Source organism: Marmota marmota, unplaced genomic scaffold, assembly GCF_001458135.2.
Source record: "Marmota marmota marmota unplaced genomic scaffold, marMar, whole genome shotgun sequence".
Lineage (NCBI taxonomy): Eukaryota > Metazoa > Chordata > Mammalia > Rodentia > Sciuridae > Marmota > Marmota marmota.
In genome coordinates this window covers 3,743,444-3,758,232 of record NW_025999925.1, presented here as the reverse complement: position 1 = coordinate 3,758,232, position 14,789 = coordinate 3,743,444, and the positions used below count along the sequence as shown (strand labels likewise).

The window sequence follows — 14,789 nt, the reverse complement described above, 5'->3', positions numbered from 1 at the left end:
TTCTATTTTATTGGGATTGCTCCCAATTTTAAGAAAAGATCAGGTTGGGTCTATCAGTGCCTCCTCACAGTCCCAGCAGCATTGCACAAGGGTCCCGTTTCTTCACATCCTCAACAAGCCTTATTTACTATATTTTTGTTGTTTTGGTAATGCCATCCTAATGGGTATAAAGTGGTAATTCCTGTGGGTTTTGATTTTCATTTCTTTAATGATTAGTGATGTTGAGGATATTTTCCTGTGTTTATTGACCATTTGTATTTTTTTAAAGATATGTCTACTTGAATCCCATTTCCAGTTTTAAGATCATGTAGTTTGGTTTTGGGCTGGTGAGTGTAGTCATCCTTCAGATTCTCTGGATCCTGATCCCTTCTCTGATATATGATATGTAAATGTTTTTCTCCCTTCCCTTGGGTTGCCTTTTCGCTCTGTCCATAGTGCCGCTGAACAAACAAAAGTTTATGATTTTGATAGAATCCAATTTGTCCATTGTGTCTTTGGGTGCTTTTGCCCTTGGTGTTAAATGCCACCATTTTTTCTTATTATTTTATGAGAAAAATATTTATAACTACATTAATAATTTTTAGTATTTTGAAATCAATTCATAAATATACATAGATTCTAGAATTTGAAAAGAGTTTCACATTAGCTGATATCCTGATTTTTATCCTTCAGAAATATATATATTGTTACATCAATAGGTGTCACCAGCTGGCCGGGCTGGTGAGATGAGCTGGGATCAAAGGAGCTAGCTGTATCAATAACTAAGAAAACAGCAAAGAAACCATGCAGCCCATGAACATGAGTTTCTAAGAAGGAGGGCAGGACATCTTGGTGACCCCAAGGGTCAGCTCCACACTGGGTAGTGCTGGAAAGAGCAAGAGAGTGAGCACAACCTGAATCCCCCTATTTACTGGGGAGAAGACATTCGATAGAATATTCTAGCCAAATAAAGCAAGGGGTAGGATTTCGAAAGGTGGAGTCTTGCTTGGTGATGTCTTGTGGTCAGCGGATTGATTGACATCTTGGCAAGTCACACCCATCACAGGTACTGTGTGGGATCATGGGCGCAGCTAGAGGAAAGACACATTTGCATTGCACAGCCCAATCAGCACACAATGCCAGACCAGTCCCCACATACGCTCAAACGTGCATAGCTCACACACCCAGCCCATGAGTGCATCCTTATGATCAAGTTCTGATGAATGAAAAAGTATGTGCAACTTCTCTCGGAAGTATCCTTAAATAGCAGCCTGTAAAAGGTCGGGCGAATGTTGGAGGAAAAGACCACCAAGAGACTCTCATGCAACAGCAAAGGGTTTATTGGGGGTCCAGCATGCTGGGGCTCCAAGCTCACCTTGATGGGATAAAGAGCCAAGAGCCCTAAGAACAGCTTGAGCAGAGCTTATATACATTCTTTGGAAAGGGCAGGGACTTCACATACAGCATAACAAATCATCACACGCCGCGGGAAAATCAAACAACAACTCTTAACCATGATTAGTACATTCACTGGTGGGAACAAGTCGGGTAGGGGTGATTGGTCAGCACAAAGAAGGGTATACATTCGAACTGATTGGCTTAAGCCCTGAGGTGTGTACGTGCTGGACTGCATGGTTTCTGGGTGGGGGGGGGTTGTTTTTACAGAGCAACCAGATGGTCAGGGGAGATTTCAACATACATTTCAGTGGCTTTTCTGGGAGTTGTTTTTACAGAACTTGAAACAAATCTTATCCTTTACATTTAAATTTCTTTAACCTTTCATTTCCCACTCCTTTTTCTGACTACTTTTAATCTTAAAAGTAATAAATCATAATCATTGAGGGGTTTCACATTCCATTTTTGTCAGTGAAGCGTATTGTTGTCTGATTACCATGAGTTTTACCTGTCCAATCTGAGCCTGGAGAAAGGAAACTACACGGTTAAGCAAACAGGGTCCTACAGTTAGCAATAGCATGAGGATGATTAAAGGACCAGCTAGGGCTGATAGGAGCGTAGTTAACCAGGGGGACTGGGTGAACCAAGACTCAAACCACCCTTGTTGAGTTTCTCTCTCTGGCGCTCTTCAAGGCATTTTCTTAATTTACTCATGGATTCTTTTACAACTCCAGTATGGTCAGCATAAAAACAACGTTCTTCCCTCAATGCAGCACAGAGGCCCCCCTCCCTCATGAAGAGGAGGTCTAACTCTCGCCTGTTCTGTAAAACAACTTCAGAGAGAGAGGTTAAGGATTCCTGCAAAGCTGTGATGGAGGTTTCTAATGTCTTTAAGTCTTGGTCTATTGCTGTCTCCAATTGGGCCATTTGTTGTGACCCACGGATCATGGCAGCAGTTCCTATACCTACTCCTGCAGCAGCTCCTATCCCCAATAGGATGGCTAAAGTAAGGGTTACAGGTTCCCGGCGGAACCAGGTTTTATGCCCCCCTATTTGATCTTCAAACGAACCTGCGTCATGATAGAGCACTCTGGGAAACATCTGCACCATTACACAATAATTTACAGAGCTGTCAAATACCTGAGCTGAAAATCAAGGAGTTAACCCTGAGTCACACGCCCACCAGGTTCCATTTTCAGGGATAAGAAAGCCCTGTGTGGTGCTGATTTCTTTTATCTGGGTACATAGGTGTTGTTTACTTTTAGGTGGGGACCCTAGACATAGGCCTGCCCCGGTTACTTCTGGGAGGGTTAACTTAGGATTTTTACCCCAACTACAGGAGGAACTCTGTGCTTTTACTGCATAAGTCCCATCGATTGCTATCCCTTCATAGTAAAGGGGAGCAGCGGAGAGACAGAGCCAGCAAGATTGAGTAACGTCTGGTTGTGTGGAGTTCAGTGCCGCATAAGCTCCTATAATTAGCCCCCAGGGGGAGGGGTTGGCCTCGCCCTGGATTGGGGAAGTAGTCAAAGGTGGAACTTGGGTAATGAGGGATGGTGGAGGGGCCTTAGTCTTCGATGGGGTGGTAAATTGAGGCATGGGAGATTTTGGAGGCCTGATCCCTGGCTTAAGGGGATTGGGTCCTATGGCTGTGGGATCTAATTCTCTTTTAAGCCGGATGGTGAACCAGAGACCAAAATCATACCCCGCAGTATAAAATCACATCCCATAAGTGTTCCCTGAGATCCATGACTGGGCATAACCTTTTCCTTTAGGGGTGAAAGTTATATTTAGAGGGTTACATAGGGTATTGGAGTGACATCGGTTATATAGAGCGGGAGCCCCATTTTCTGGGTCTCTTTCAGGAGAGGAACAGCTCTCAGAGTTTATCTGGGTGTCATTTCTTCCCACCCGGATGAAACTGTCAGGGGAGTCTGGCTCCCACCAGGCTGCCCCTGTTTGTTCACATCCCCATGACTTACAGTAAAAGTCACTTTGCCCCCCTCATAACCGGGACTGTTTGCGGTTCCGATAGTCTGCAGGACAAACGTAGTAATCAAGGCTGGCTAACCTGCATCTGGCTTGTGGAGAACTGCAACCAAAGGTTCCTGAGTCTCTTGTGCCTGACGGGATTTTGGTGGGATCTTCTACGTCAGGGATATCCCAACTGGGGAGACCTATAGCAAGCTGACAAATGTCCGGGTGAAGAGATGGCCACCAAGTCCATAAGGGGGCTGTATGTGAAATGGACCACACTACTTGCCCAGTAGGATTTATAATTTGCCATTGTTGCTGAACAGGCTCATGGGGATTAGGACTGCTGGTGGTCAGGGGGAGAATCCATAGCTCCATCCACACGACGGACACGCAATTTGAAAGGGTTACCAGTCTGTTCCAGTTTCCAGCTGGAATCTGGACAGGGTGCAGGCTTGAGATGGGAGGCATGGATCCAGGAAGCGATCCCGTCCACTTACACAAAGAGACGGAAGGAGTATTTCTTGCACAAAACAGTGCATAAGGTAGGAGCATAGTCCAATCTTTTATGCCGGTCTCTAAGCTTAATTTTGTTAAGGTCTCTTTGATGGTTCTATTCATTCTTTCTACCTGTCCTGAGCTCTGGGGTCTATAAGCACAATGTAACTTCCAATTAATCCCCAGAGTCCTGGCCAATCCCTGACTTACCTGGGCCACGAACGCCGGTCCATTGTCGGACCCTATTACCTTAGGCAGGCCGTACCTTGGAAAAAATTTCTTCTAGGATCTTTTTGACCACCACCTGAGCCATTTCTTTCTTCGTGGGGAAGGCTTCGACCCATCCTGAAAAAGTATCCACAAAGACTAGGAGATATTTAAGTCCATACCTTGCTGGCTTAATTTCAGTAAAGTCCACTTCCCAGAATTGTCCTGGTCTGGTTCCCCGTAGGCGCTTTCCTGCAGGAAGCTTGGATGGATAAGCATTAACTAATTGGCAAACTCAACAGGTTTTTGTTACCCGCTCAGCTATTTCTTTTTGCTGTGAGTCACTCAATGGAAAGCTCTGTTTTTGGTCCTTCAGGAATGCCTGCAGTTTCTTTGAACCAAGGTGAGTGAGTTGATGCACATTTTTAACATAGTGTAGGGCTTTCTGAAATTGTAAGCTAGGCTCAGTGAAGTCATGGAGTTCAGTATCAGTGTCCTCAGATGATAAGTTGCCTGGGTGTTCCGGCACAGCCAAGTCTCCTGATTGTTGTTCCCCCAGTATGGAAAGGGTTAACATGGTTACTCCATTTAGGGCTGCCAATTTAGCTTCCTCATCTGCCCTTCTGTTTCCAACCGCCACAGGGTCATTTCCTTTCTGGTGCCCTGGACAGTGCACTATAGCTAGTTCCTTAGGGCCCTGCACTGCTGAGAGAAGGCGGAGAATCTCATCCTTGTTCTTTATTTCTTTCCCAGCCAAGGTTAATAGCCCCCTTTGCTGATAAATAGCCCTGTGTACATGAGTGGTAGCAAATGCATAGCGACTATCAGTGTATATGGTGGCCCTTTTGCCTGTTGCTAGTTCCAGTGCTTTCGTGAGGGCAATCAGTTCTGCTCTTTGAGCAGATGTTCCTTCTGGGAGACCAGAGGACCAGATGACATTAGTTTCGCTAACTACTGCTGCTCCAGCTTGCCGCTTACCGTCCTGGAGGAAGCTGCTACCGTCCGTGAACCATATGACTTCAGGGTGAGGCAGTGGCGGATCCTTCAAGTCTCGTCGTATGCTGGTTTCTTCTGCCAGTATGTGTTGACACTCATGAGTGACGGGTCCTGATGATTCTTCTGGTAGCAGTGTAGCCAGGTTGAGCAGGGCAGGGGGTCCCAGCGTTATTCTATCCTTGTCGAGCAATAGGCTCTGGTAGTGGGTTATTCTAGAATTTGATAGCCATCTGTCTGGAGGCTGGCGGATGATGCTCTCTAGGGTATGGGGGGCTATAATGGTTAGCTTCTGTCCCAGCGTTAATTTATCAGCATCTTTTATTAGAAGGGCCGCCGCTGCTATAGCTTTTAGGCAATGGGGCCACCCGCTAGCCACTGGGTCCAGTCTTTTTGATAAGTATGCTACAGGCCTTTTCCAGGGCCCCAAAGTTTGAGTGAGCACCCCCCCCCCGTGCTATTCCTTTCTTTTCCTCAATGTAGAGAGTAAAGGGTTTTTCTACATCCGGGAGTGCTAAGGCCGGAGCAGATAGCAGCGCCTTTTTGATATTATCACAAGCTTGTTGGTGCTCAGGGGTCCATTGGAATTGGGCATTCCCCTTTAACAGCGGGTATAGAGGGGTGGCCAGAGACGCGAACCCAGGAATCCACAACCTGCAAAAGCCGGCAGTCCCAAGAAACTCTCTGAGTTGTCTCTTATTGGATGGGGGCAGTATCTGCACAACGGTTTGTTTTCCGGGTTCAGTGAGCCATCGTTTGCCACCCCTAAGAGAATAACCCAGGAAGCTTACTTCTTGCTGGCAAATTTGAGCCTTTTTGGCAGAAGCCCTATATCCAAGCTGAGCAAGCTCGGATAATAGGGCTTGGGTCCCAGACTCACAGTTCTCCTTGGTGTCAGCTGCCAGTAACAGATCATCCACATATTGGAGTAAGGTGACTTCGGGGTGCGTAGTTCTGAAGTCATTGAGGTCCCTGTGGAGGGCTTCATCAAAGAGAGTGGGGGAGTTTTTGAACCCCTGTGGGAGTCTAGTCCAGGTTAGTTGGCCAGATGTTCCTGTTTCTGGGTCTACCCACTCGAAAGCAAACAGCAACTGACTGTCCTTATGTAGGGGCAAGCAGAAGAAAGCATCTTTTAAGTCCAGTACAGTGTACCATTTCCGCTCTGGATTCAGAGTGCTGAGCAGATTATATGGATTAGGTACCGTGGGGTGAATGTCCTGCACTCTGTTGTTGATCTCTCTTAGGTCTTGAACAGGGCAGTAGTCCCCAGTTCCTGGCTTTCTTACTGGTAGCAGGGGGGTATTCCAGGCCGATTGACAGGGCCTTAGGACCCCTAGAACCAGGTATTTCTGAATATGGGGCCTTATCCCATCCTTAGCTTCTTTGCTTAGAGGGTATTGTTTAACACTGATTGGAGAGGCAGAGGCTTTTAATTCTACTACTATTGGAGGTTGTCTTATGGCTAGGCCTAACCCAGCAGTTTCTGCCCAGGCATCAGGATAATCTATCATCCATTTCTGGGGTAGCTTGCCTGTTTGATCAGTCCTGAGGGGGGTGAAGAGTTGATGTTCATCTTCTACTGACATAGTCAGGGCCATGACTATGGGAGTTTTTACTGAGGGATTTAGAAACCCCACTTGGGGACCATCAGGGTTAAAGGTTATTCTAGCCCGGAGTTTGGTAAGCAGATCTCTGCCCATCAATGGGGTCGGGCATTCTGGGATTACTAGGAAAGAGTGGTGGACTTTTCCCTTTCCTAGGTCATAGTCCTCTTAGTTGTCCAAGCCCGATATTTACTGCCGTTAGCCCCTTGAACCAGAGACCTTTTATTTGATAGGGGGCCCAGTGGGGTCTTAAGGGCTGAGTATACTGCCCCTGTATCCACTTCAAAGTTCACTGGGGTCCCCTCCACTTCAGAAGTTACCCTGAGCTCGGGGAGGGGATCCGAGCCCCGACTTTCCTAGTCATCTTCTAGAGTCAGAACGGCAGGCTGGCGTGGCTGCTTCTTCCTAGGGCACTCTTTGGCCCAGTGTCCTTTTTCTTTACAGTAGGCACATTGATCTGAGGCCAGGGGCAGCCTCTGGCGTGGGCCCAGGTATCCCTTCCTGTCTCCCTGTTTTCTAACTTCTGGCCTATTTGCTGCTGTGACCAGGACCTTAGCCAACGCTTTAGTCTGCCTTTTGCTCCTTTCATCCTCCTTTTGCTCCCTTTCTTTTTCCCTCCTTTGTTCCCTCTCTTCCTCAGTTTCTCTCTTATAATACACTTTCTCAGCTTCTCTGACTAAATCTCTCAAGGTCATATCTTGTAATCCATCTAAACGTTGTAACTTTCTCTTAATATCTAGGGCAGCCTGCCCGATGAAGGCCATTGCAACAGATGTCCTTTGGTCCTCTGCCTGAGGATCAAAAGGAGTATATCTCCTATATGCTTCCATAATCCTCTCTAGAAACATAGAGGGAGATTCATCAGGCCCTTGAATAATCTCCCTTACCTTGGCCAGATTAGTCGGCCGTCTGGCGGCCGCTCGGAGACCCGCTATTAGAGCCCGGCGATAAGTGGACAGATGCTCCCTACCTTCAAAGGTGTTGGGGTCCCAGTTGGGTCGGTTTAAGGGGAAGCCAGCTTCAATGATGTTGGAAAGTTGGGTTGGTCGCCCATCTGGTCCGAGAATATTCTTTCTGGCTTCCAAGAGGATTCTCTCTCGTTCCTCTGTCATGAAGAGAGTCCCTAGGAGTTGTTGGCAGTCATCCCAAGTGGGCAGGTGTGAAAACATCAGTGACTCAACCAAACCTGTGAGTCGGGTGGGGTCCTCAGAAAAAGGGGGATTGTTATTTTTCCAGTTATATAGGTCTGAAGAGGAAAAAGGCCAGTACTGGTAGGCTTGCATTTCTCCCCCATGGCCGTCATCAATCATGGGCCCGTAGGGACAGAGGGGGAGCAACACAGGGGCTTCAGGATTTTCAGTCATTTGCCGCCGGCGGGTTCCTTTAGCCGGCCCAGCTTCCTCCAGGGGAGGAGGGGCTGGGGCTGCTGCGGGGAAGTCATCTAGAGGGCGCGGGTCCGGCCCAATTGCCTCCAACGGTGGAGAGGCTAAGTCAGCAGCGGGAGAATCACTCAGAGTGTGTTGGGAGTTGGGGGGTGAGGGCAGGGGATAAGGAGGGGGAGGAGAGTCCAGTAAAGTTAAATCTTGAGACTCAGGGAGAATGGAGGGAGGAGGGGGAGGAGTAGAAGGTTTGAGTGATACGATCATGGGGGAAGGGGTAGGAGTGGGGGCAGGGACAAGGAAAGGCTTCACCCATGCAGGAGGAGATTCGCAGAGGTCCTGCCAGGTTAAGATATATGGCTGTTGATCTGGGTGGCCATGTGGCCCCGGCTGAAAGACAATATCTCTGACTTTTCAGATTAGAGGGAAGTGGAAGGATCCTTCTGGGGGCCATCCGACTCCAAGGGTGGGCCATTCTGAAGTACAGAGAGTCTGCCAGGTCCAGTGTTTTACTGAAAAAGAAAGATTCTGGGCCCTTGAGCGGACTTCAGTCCAATGATCAAGGGTCAGGGACAGAGGCGTGGAAGTGCTTTGTCCCATAATGGGAGATACATAAACAGTGACAGTAACGACACAGACAATAACGACAGACAGTAAACGTTCAACACGAGTTTGAGACAGAGACCAGAACTGAGTAGCCGGCAAAACCTGATGGGCTGGCAAACCAAATCCGAAGCAAAATATAACCGAGTCAAGGAAACTACTGTTCCTCGATTTCCCGAGTCCTCTGGAGTGTCCCCCAGGGACGTGGCTTGTGGCTCTGTGACACGTCTGTCAGCCACCGTCGGAGACAGCTCACGCTCTTTTCCAGCAGCCACCTTGTCAAGCCCCAACCTGAAAATAGTACCATCGGGAGAGCTCACGCTCTTTACCGACAACCTGAAAATCAAAGAGGCGCCTTACTTACCCCGAGAGGAGCCCGTTGGGGTCTTTCCTCCACTGCTGCTGGATCTCGCTGGGGCCTCCAGATGTAAAAGGTTGGGCAAACGTCGGAGGAAAAGACCACCAAGAGACTGTCTCATGCAACAGCAAAGGGTTTATTGGGGGTCCAGCATGCTGGGGCTCCAAGCTCACCTCGATGGGATAAAGAGCCAAGAGCCCTAAGAACAGCTTGAGCAGAGCTTATATACATTCTTTGGAAAGGGCAGGGACTTCACATACAGCATAACAAATCATCACACGCCGAGGGAAAATCAAACAACAACTCTTAACCATGATTAGTACATTCACTGGCGGGAACAAGTCGGGTAGGGGTGATTGGTCAGCACAAAGAAGGGTATACATTCGAACTGATTGGCTTAAGCCCTGAGGTGTGTACGTGCCGGACTGCACGGTTTCTGGGTGGGGGGGGGTTGTTTTTACAGAGCAACCAGATGGTCAGGGGAGATTTCAACATACATTTCAGTGGCTTTTCTGGGAGTTGTTTTTACAGAACTTGAAACAAATCTTATCCTTTACATTTCAATTTCTTTAACCTTTCACAGCTGAATGCTCTTTTTCCCTTTCCTCTTTCCTGCTAACTAGACTGCAGATGTGAATGCTGGAGCTGGAGCAGCCATATTTTAAACTAGGAGTTAAACCTACATATTAAGAATGGGAGGACAGCAAGATGGAGCATTTGGTCTCTGATGATTGAACTGCCTTTCCCAACCATGACTGCCCGTGTTTACATAAGAGAAATAAAACTTTAACTTATTTAAACCCCTGTTAGCTTCTATCATTCCTACTCAAACCTAATTCTAATAGACATCCAGAAGATTGTGGACTGCTTCACAATGTAGTCAGTCTGAAAATGATGACGCGCTTATTAAATCAAAACTTATTAATCTAGAAATGGAGGATGATGAATGTCTGTGTATTTGGCAGAGGATATTGCTCTAAAATGAAATCTCATGCCATTTAGTAGCTCTTTCTCGGGAATATGCCATGCAGACAGCAAGAGCTTGTTTGCTATCAGTCTGTTGGACATATGATGTGATTTTTGAAACATTATTTAAAATATAAAGATATGTGATAGATTCAAAGAAGGTAAGAAACAGAATTTTCTACTAAACTAACAACATGAGGAACATGAATTTTGTGGTAATTTGAAACTAGCAATGCACAATATCATAAAAGATGCCATATACCAACAAGAAGGACAGTGCTGATTTTGTAATAAAAATCACCAAACAACAAAAGTCTAGAAAATTTAAAAACTCTTTCTCGAAGTTTAGAAAACTTGCTTCGGAAATACATAATGCCATCTCTCATACAGTGTACATACATTTACTATAATTGTTTGAAGACCTGCTATGCATACTGCTAGCTTGTTCTAGTATGAACTAAATGTGTCAGAAGGAGTGGGGAGTAGGTAAGTCCCACTAACTCTAATAGTACCTTATGTATGGTGCTGATACTTGATTCACACATTCAGAGAACATTCACTGCCTCCATTGCACTAAATGCTGCAATAACAAAGACAAGGACCATTCCTTTAAAAGTTTAGAATCTTATGGAAGAACAAACTGAAAATAAAATAAATTATTGGGAACAACGGATATGCACCAAGTGTTCACATTGAGTTAGACATCATTGTAAGTACTCCACATGTGTCTCTTCAATGTAAAGCCAAGGCAATCACATTTTAATCATTTTAAACAGTGAAATAGACATTTAAAAAGCTGGGAAACTTGCCAGAGGTTGCTCAGGTACTAACACAAGAAATGTGATTTAAACCCGCATACTTCAGCTCCAGAGCCTGTAGCTTAAACTACAATTCAATACTGTGTCTCACGGGAATAACACTTAAAAGATGCTATGAACATGGGACGGGCAAATTCATCCTGCCCAGAAAGGCATCTTCAAGGATCTGAAGGGTTTAGTCTTGAAGGTTGAGTAGAAAATGCACATTAGGCAGAAGTGATGATATTTGCAAAACCATAGGTTATTAAGCAGTATTCACTTATAATTTCAAGTCAAGTGACAGTCAACAAGCACGAGAGGAGGGATGCTGGGAATGATGTCAGAGAGGTAGGTAAAGTTGTGTGGGCTGACTTGTAACCTGAATTTAACCTCCGTACCTACAGGGAGACCTAGGAAAGAACTTCAAGCAGGAGAAAGATATGATTTTGTTTATATTTTAAAAGTTTATTTTGACAGCAATAATGTGGAAAATGAATTAAAGCAGAGTGAAGATTAGTTCTTCTATTATTGGAATGGTTCAGGAAAATCTCAATAAGGGCCTAAACCAAGCCAGTGGCAATAGATATGAAAAAAGAAGGGAGAAATTTGAAAGATATTTAGAATGCAGAATCCACAAGAGATATGTCCAATGTACGCAATAACAGAGAAATCGCCAACTAAGAATTCCCAGGGCTTTTTAGCCCAGGAGACTTAATGGATAGATCCAGATCATTTGGCACTGTTTACTTAGCACTTCCACATAGCATATCTAGACAGTATGAAAGATGGTTTTAAATAATGACATATAAAGGATAGAACAGGTGCAGAGGATCTGGCAAAGTCAAATGGTCTTGGGCAAATAATTAGTACTCACATAAAACTAAGAAGAGGATAGCTTGAATTTAACATTTGAGATCATTTCTTAACCTAACTCCTTGCTGTGACACACATCAGGTATTAACAGATTTTTTTTCTTACCCTTAACAGCTTATTGTTTCAGAAGACATTTGGCAGAAACAAACCAACCATGGGGAGAAAGTAGCAACCTGTGAATATGTCAGGTTGGAAGATGAGGCAGGTGCTTTCAAGATGAATGGTTCAGAAAATAATTTGGGTTGTCAGCAAAAGGGGAGTGACTTGTTTGGTTCTGGCCTTAGTTTGGAAAAAATCAGAGAGGCACATGTTGTTTTGAAATAGAACATCAATTTAAATCTTATTGGGGATGATGATTCTTCCAAACAGCCTCTTCAAAGCTTAGTGTTTTTTATGGCAACTGATAAAACTATTAGGTAGAAAATCATCCAGAGTATAGAATATCTGAACAATATAATTAGCTAACAGAGTCTAATTGACATATAACACTTTCTACCCAATGACAGCACTTTTTCTCAAATGTTTGAGATAGACCCAAGATAGACCACCTAAGACCATCTCTTAGGCCATAGAATCTCAACAAATTTTTGAAAGTTAAAATCAGAGTATGTTTTCCAAGCATAAAATGGAATAAGCCAGAAATCAATAACAAAAAATATGAGAAAAATTCAAAACACTTGGAAATTAAACAAGACATTTTTAAATATCTGTTATGGTTTGGATATGAGGTGTTCCCCAAAAGATTTGGTTGATACAGGAATATTCAGAGCTGAAATGCTTAGATTATGAAAGTTGAAACCTAATTAGTCTATCCTTGTTTGAATGGACTAATTGGATAGTAACTGTAGCAGGTGGGGCGTAGCTGAAGTAGGTGGGTCACTGGGGATGTGCCCTGAAAGAGTTTATATTCCCTGCCAGCCCTTCCCTCATTCTGTCTCTGCTTTGCAGCTGCTATGAGTGGATCAGCACTCCACCATGACGTTCTGGGTAAGCCTGGGCCCAGAGCAATGGAGTGGGCTGACCATGAACTAAACTCTAAAACCATTAGCCAAAATAAAATTTTCCTTCTCTAGGTTGTTCTTGTCAGGTATTTTTATCACAACAATGAAAACCTAACTAACTCATACAAAATGGAGTTTCAGAGGAAATTTTTAAATTCCACTGCAATTACAATATATCAAAATATGTGAGATTCAGTTAAAGCAATGCCAAGAAATTGAAAGCATTTAAATGCTTCTATTAGAAGCAGGGCCAGGAGGCCCATGCCAATAATCCCAGCTATCCAGTAGGCTGAGGTGGGAGGATTGCCAAGTTTGAGGCTAACCTGGGCAACTTAGCAAGATACCTGTCTCAAAAAAAAAAAAAAAAAAGGAAAGAAAGGTTTTGGGTTAATAAATCAATTTCCTACTTCAAGAGCAAAATAAATACTAAGCCAGCAGAAGAAAGGAAATAATAAAGAATAGAAATCAATGAAATAAAAAAACAGGGAAGCAATACAGAAAAATCAACAAAATAAGAAGTTTGTTCTTTGAAGAAAATCAATAAAATTGATAAACTTCTAGCAAGGCTGACAAAGATGATAAAAGAGAAATATTGCCAATAACAGGAGTGAAATAGGGGATATCACTACAGATCCTCCAGCCTTTAAAAAGATCATAAGAAAATACTACACACAACTCTATGCATATATATTCAACAACAAGAAGACATGGACCCATTCCTCGATAGTCATAAATGACCAATCAGCCTAGAATAAATGGATAACCAGATTAGTCCTAAAACCTTTTTAAAAATAAATTTTTTATTTCAAATCTCATAAAAAAGAAGCCTTGGACTTGCCATTTCTAGTCCAGCATTTGTACATAGCTCAGAAGTGGCCACATTGCCCTAGCGAGTCAAAAACTGAATGCATTGAAAAATCAACAATTTTTCTTAGGTCCACAACATAAGTGAGGTCACAAGGCAAATTACTGTCCCCAAAGTTGTTGAGACAGACATTACAGAGAATCCTAACTTATTAGAGAAGAAGCTGATGAACTGAAAAGTACTGGAAATCATCCTTGGGTAGGAAATCCTGAACTGTAATTGAAAAATTGCTGGAGATTCAGTGTAGACGTGTCTGATGGACAAAATCTCCAGTCCAAGGGGGACTCCAACACAAGTGGGGAGGGGGAATACTTCAGGGGGTTTTACCTCCTGGAGCTCTACCAGCTTCTTACAGTGAATAATGGGGAAAATCCCTTTGTGCATCTTGAAATGTGGGGAGGACCATTTTTAAACATGCCAGAACATTTTGGTCTTCTTAACAATATCTGTCCCCAGGAGAAACCAATCAGAACTTAGCCTGCTGGGGATTTATCAGAGACTAACTGACCTGGGAGTGTTGGGAAAAGTATAAACGGCAGCCATACCCCAGAGAAAAAACCCCAACATGGTGCCTAAGGACCTCTTCTTCCTACCTTCTTCTTTTCTGCAGTGGCGCGAAAAGTTCCCGCCCATGTGAACTCTCCCGCCGGCGCCAATTTCAAATCTCGCTAGCGTGGAACCTTAGCCCCAATGAGAACTAATTCCTGGGCTCCGGAGCTGATATCTGGAAGAACTTGCCAATAAACGGGTTGCCTGCCATTTATCTAAGCTCTACCATCTCCCTCTTAGTTCTATATAAGCACACAGCTTTTTGCAATAAAATTGGAATTCTCCCGGTGAAGTGTCTTTGCATGGGGAATTCTTTCATTCTGGTGCCCCGTGTGAGGATACAGGTGAGCTCTTTCCAACAAGAGCCCCGTCCCCCGCTCCATTCAAAGGGGACACTGGGGGGCAGACTGCCCAACAACCCGGAAGGGAGGTTGGTCAGTCGCCCAGCAACCCCAGCCTCTCCTGGGCTTGGCAGAGGAGGATTGACAAAGCCCTGGGCCTTCCCTCCCGACTATTACCATCAAGAAGCAAGAGCCTAGGGTCACCTTCCTGGTGGATGGATGCTTCATTACCTTCCTCTTGGATACTGGTGCCGCTTTTTCGGTCTTGAGGGAGTATTGGGGTCCTACCACACCCTCAAAAACTCCTATTGTCGGGGTAGGAGGTAAACAGATTTTCCCTCGAAAACCCCCCCCCCTTATCATGTTATATGCAGGGATCCCTTTTGTCCTTCACACACTCCTTTCTC

At 44.7% G+C, this 14,789-nt stretch overlaps 1 protein-coding gene across 1 annotated transcript; it reads right to left on the bottom strand.

The window, feature by feature from the left end:
- Positions 1 to 3,889: 3,889 nt before the first annotated feature.
- Positions 3,890 to 8,643, bottom strand: LOC107152354. Its single transcript, XM_048800105.1, is given in 4 exon segments — positions 3,890 to 5,497; positions 5,499 to 6,811; positions 6,814 to 8,091; positions 8,161 to 8,643. Coding segments are annotated over 4 exon segments (4,461 nt in total). The 5' UTR covers positions 8,630 to 8,643; the 3' UTR covers positions 3,890 to 4,096.
- Positions 8,644 to 14,789: the final 6,146 nt, after the last annotated feature.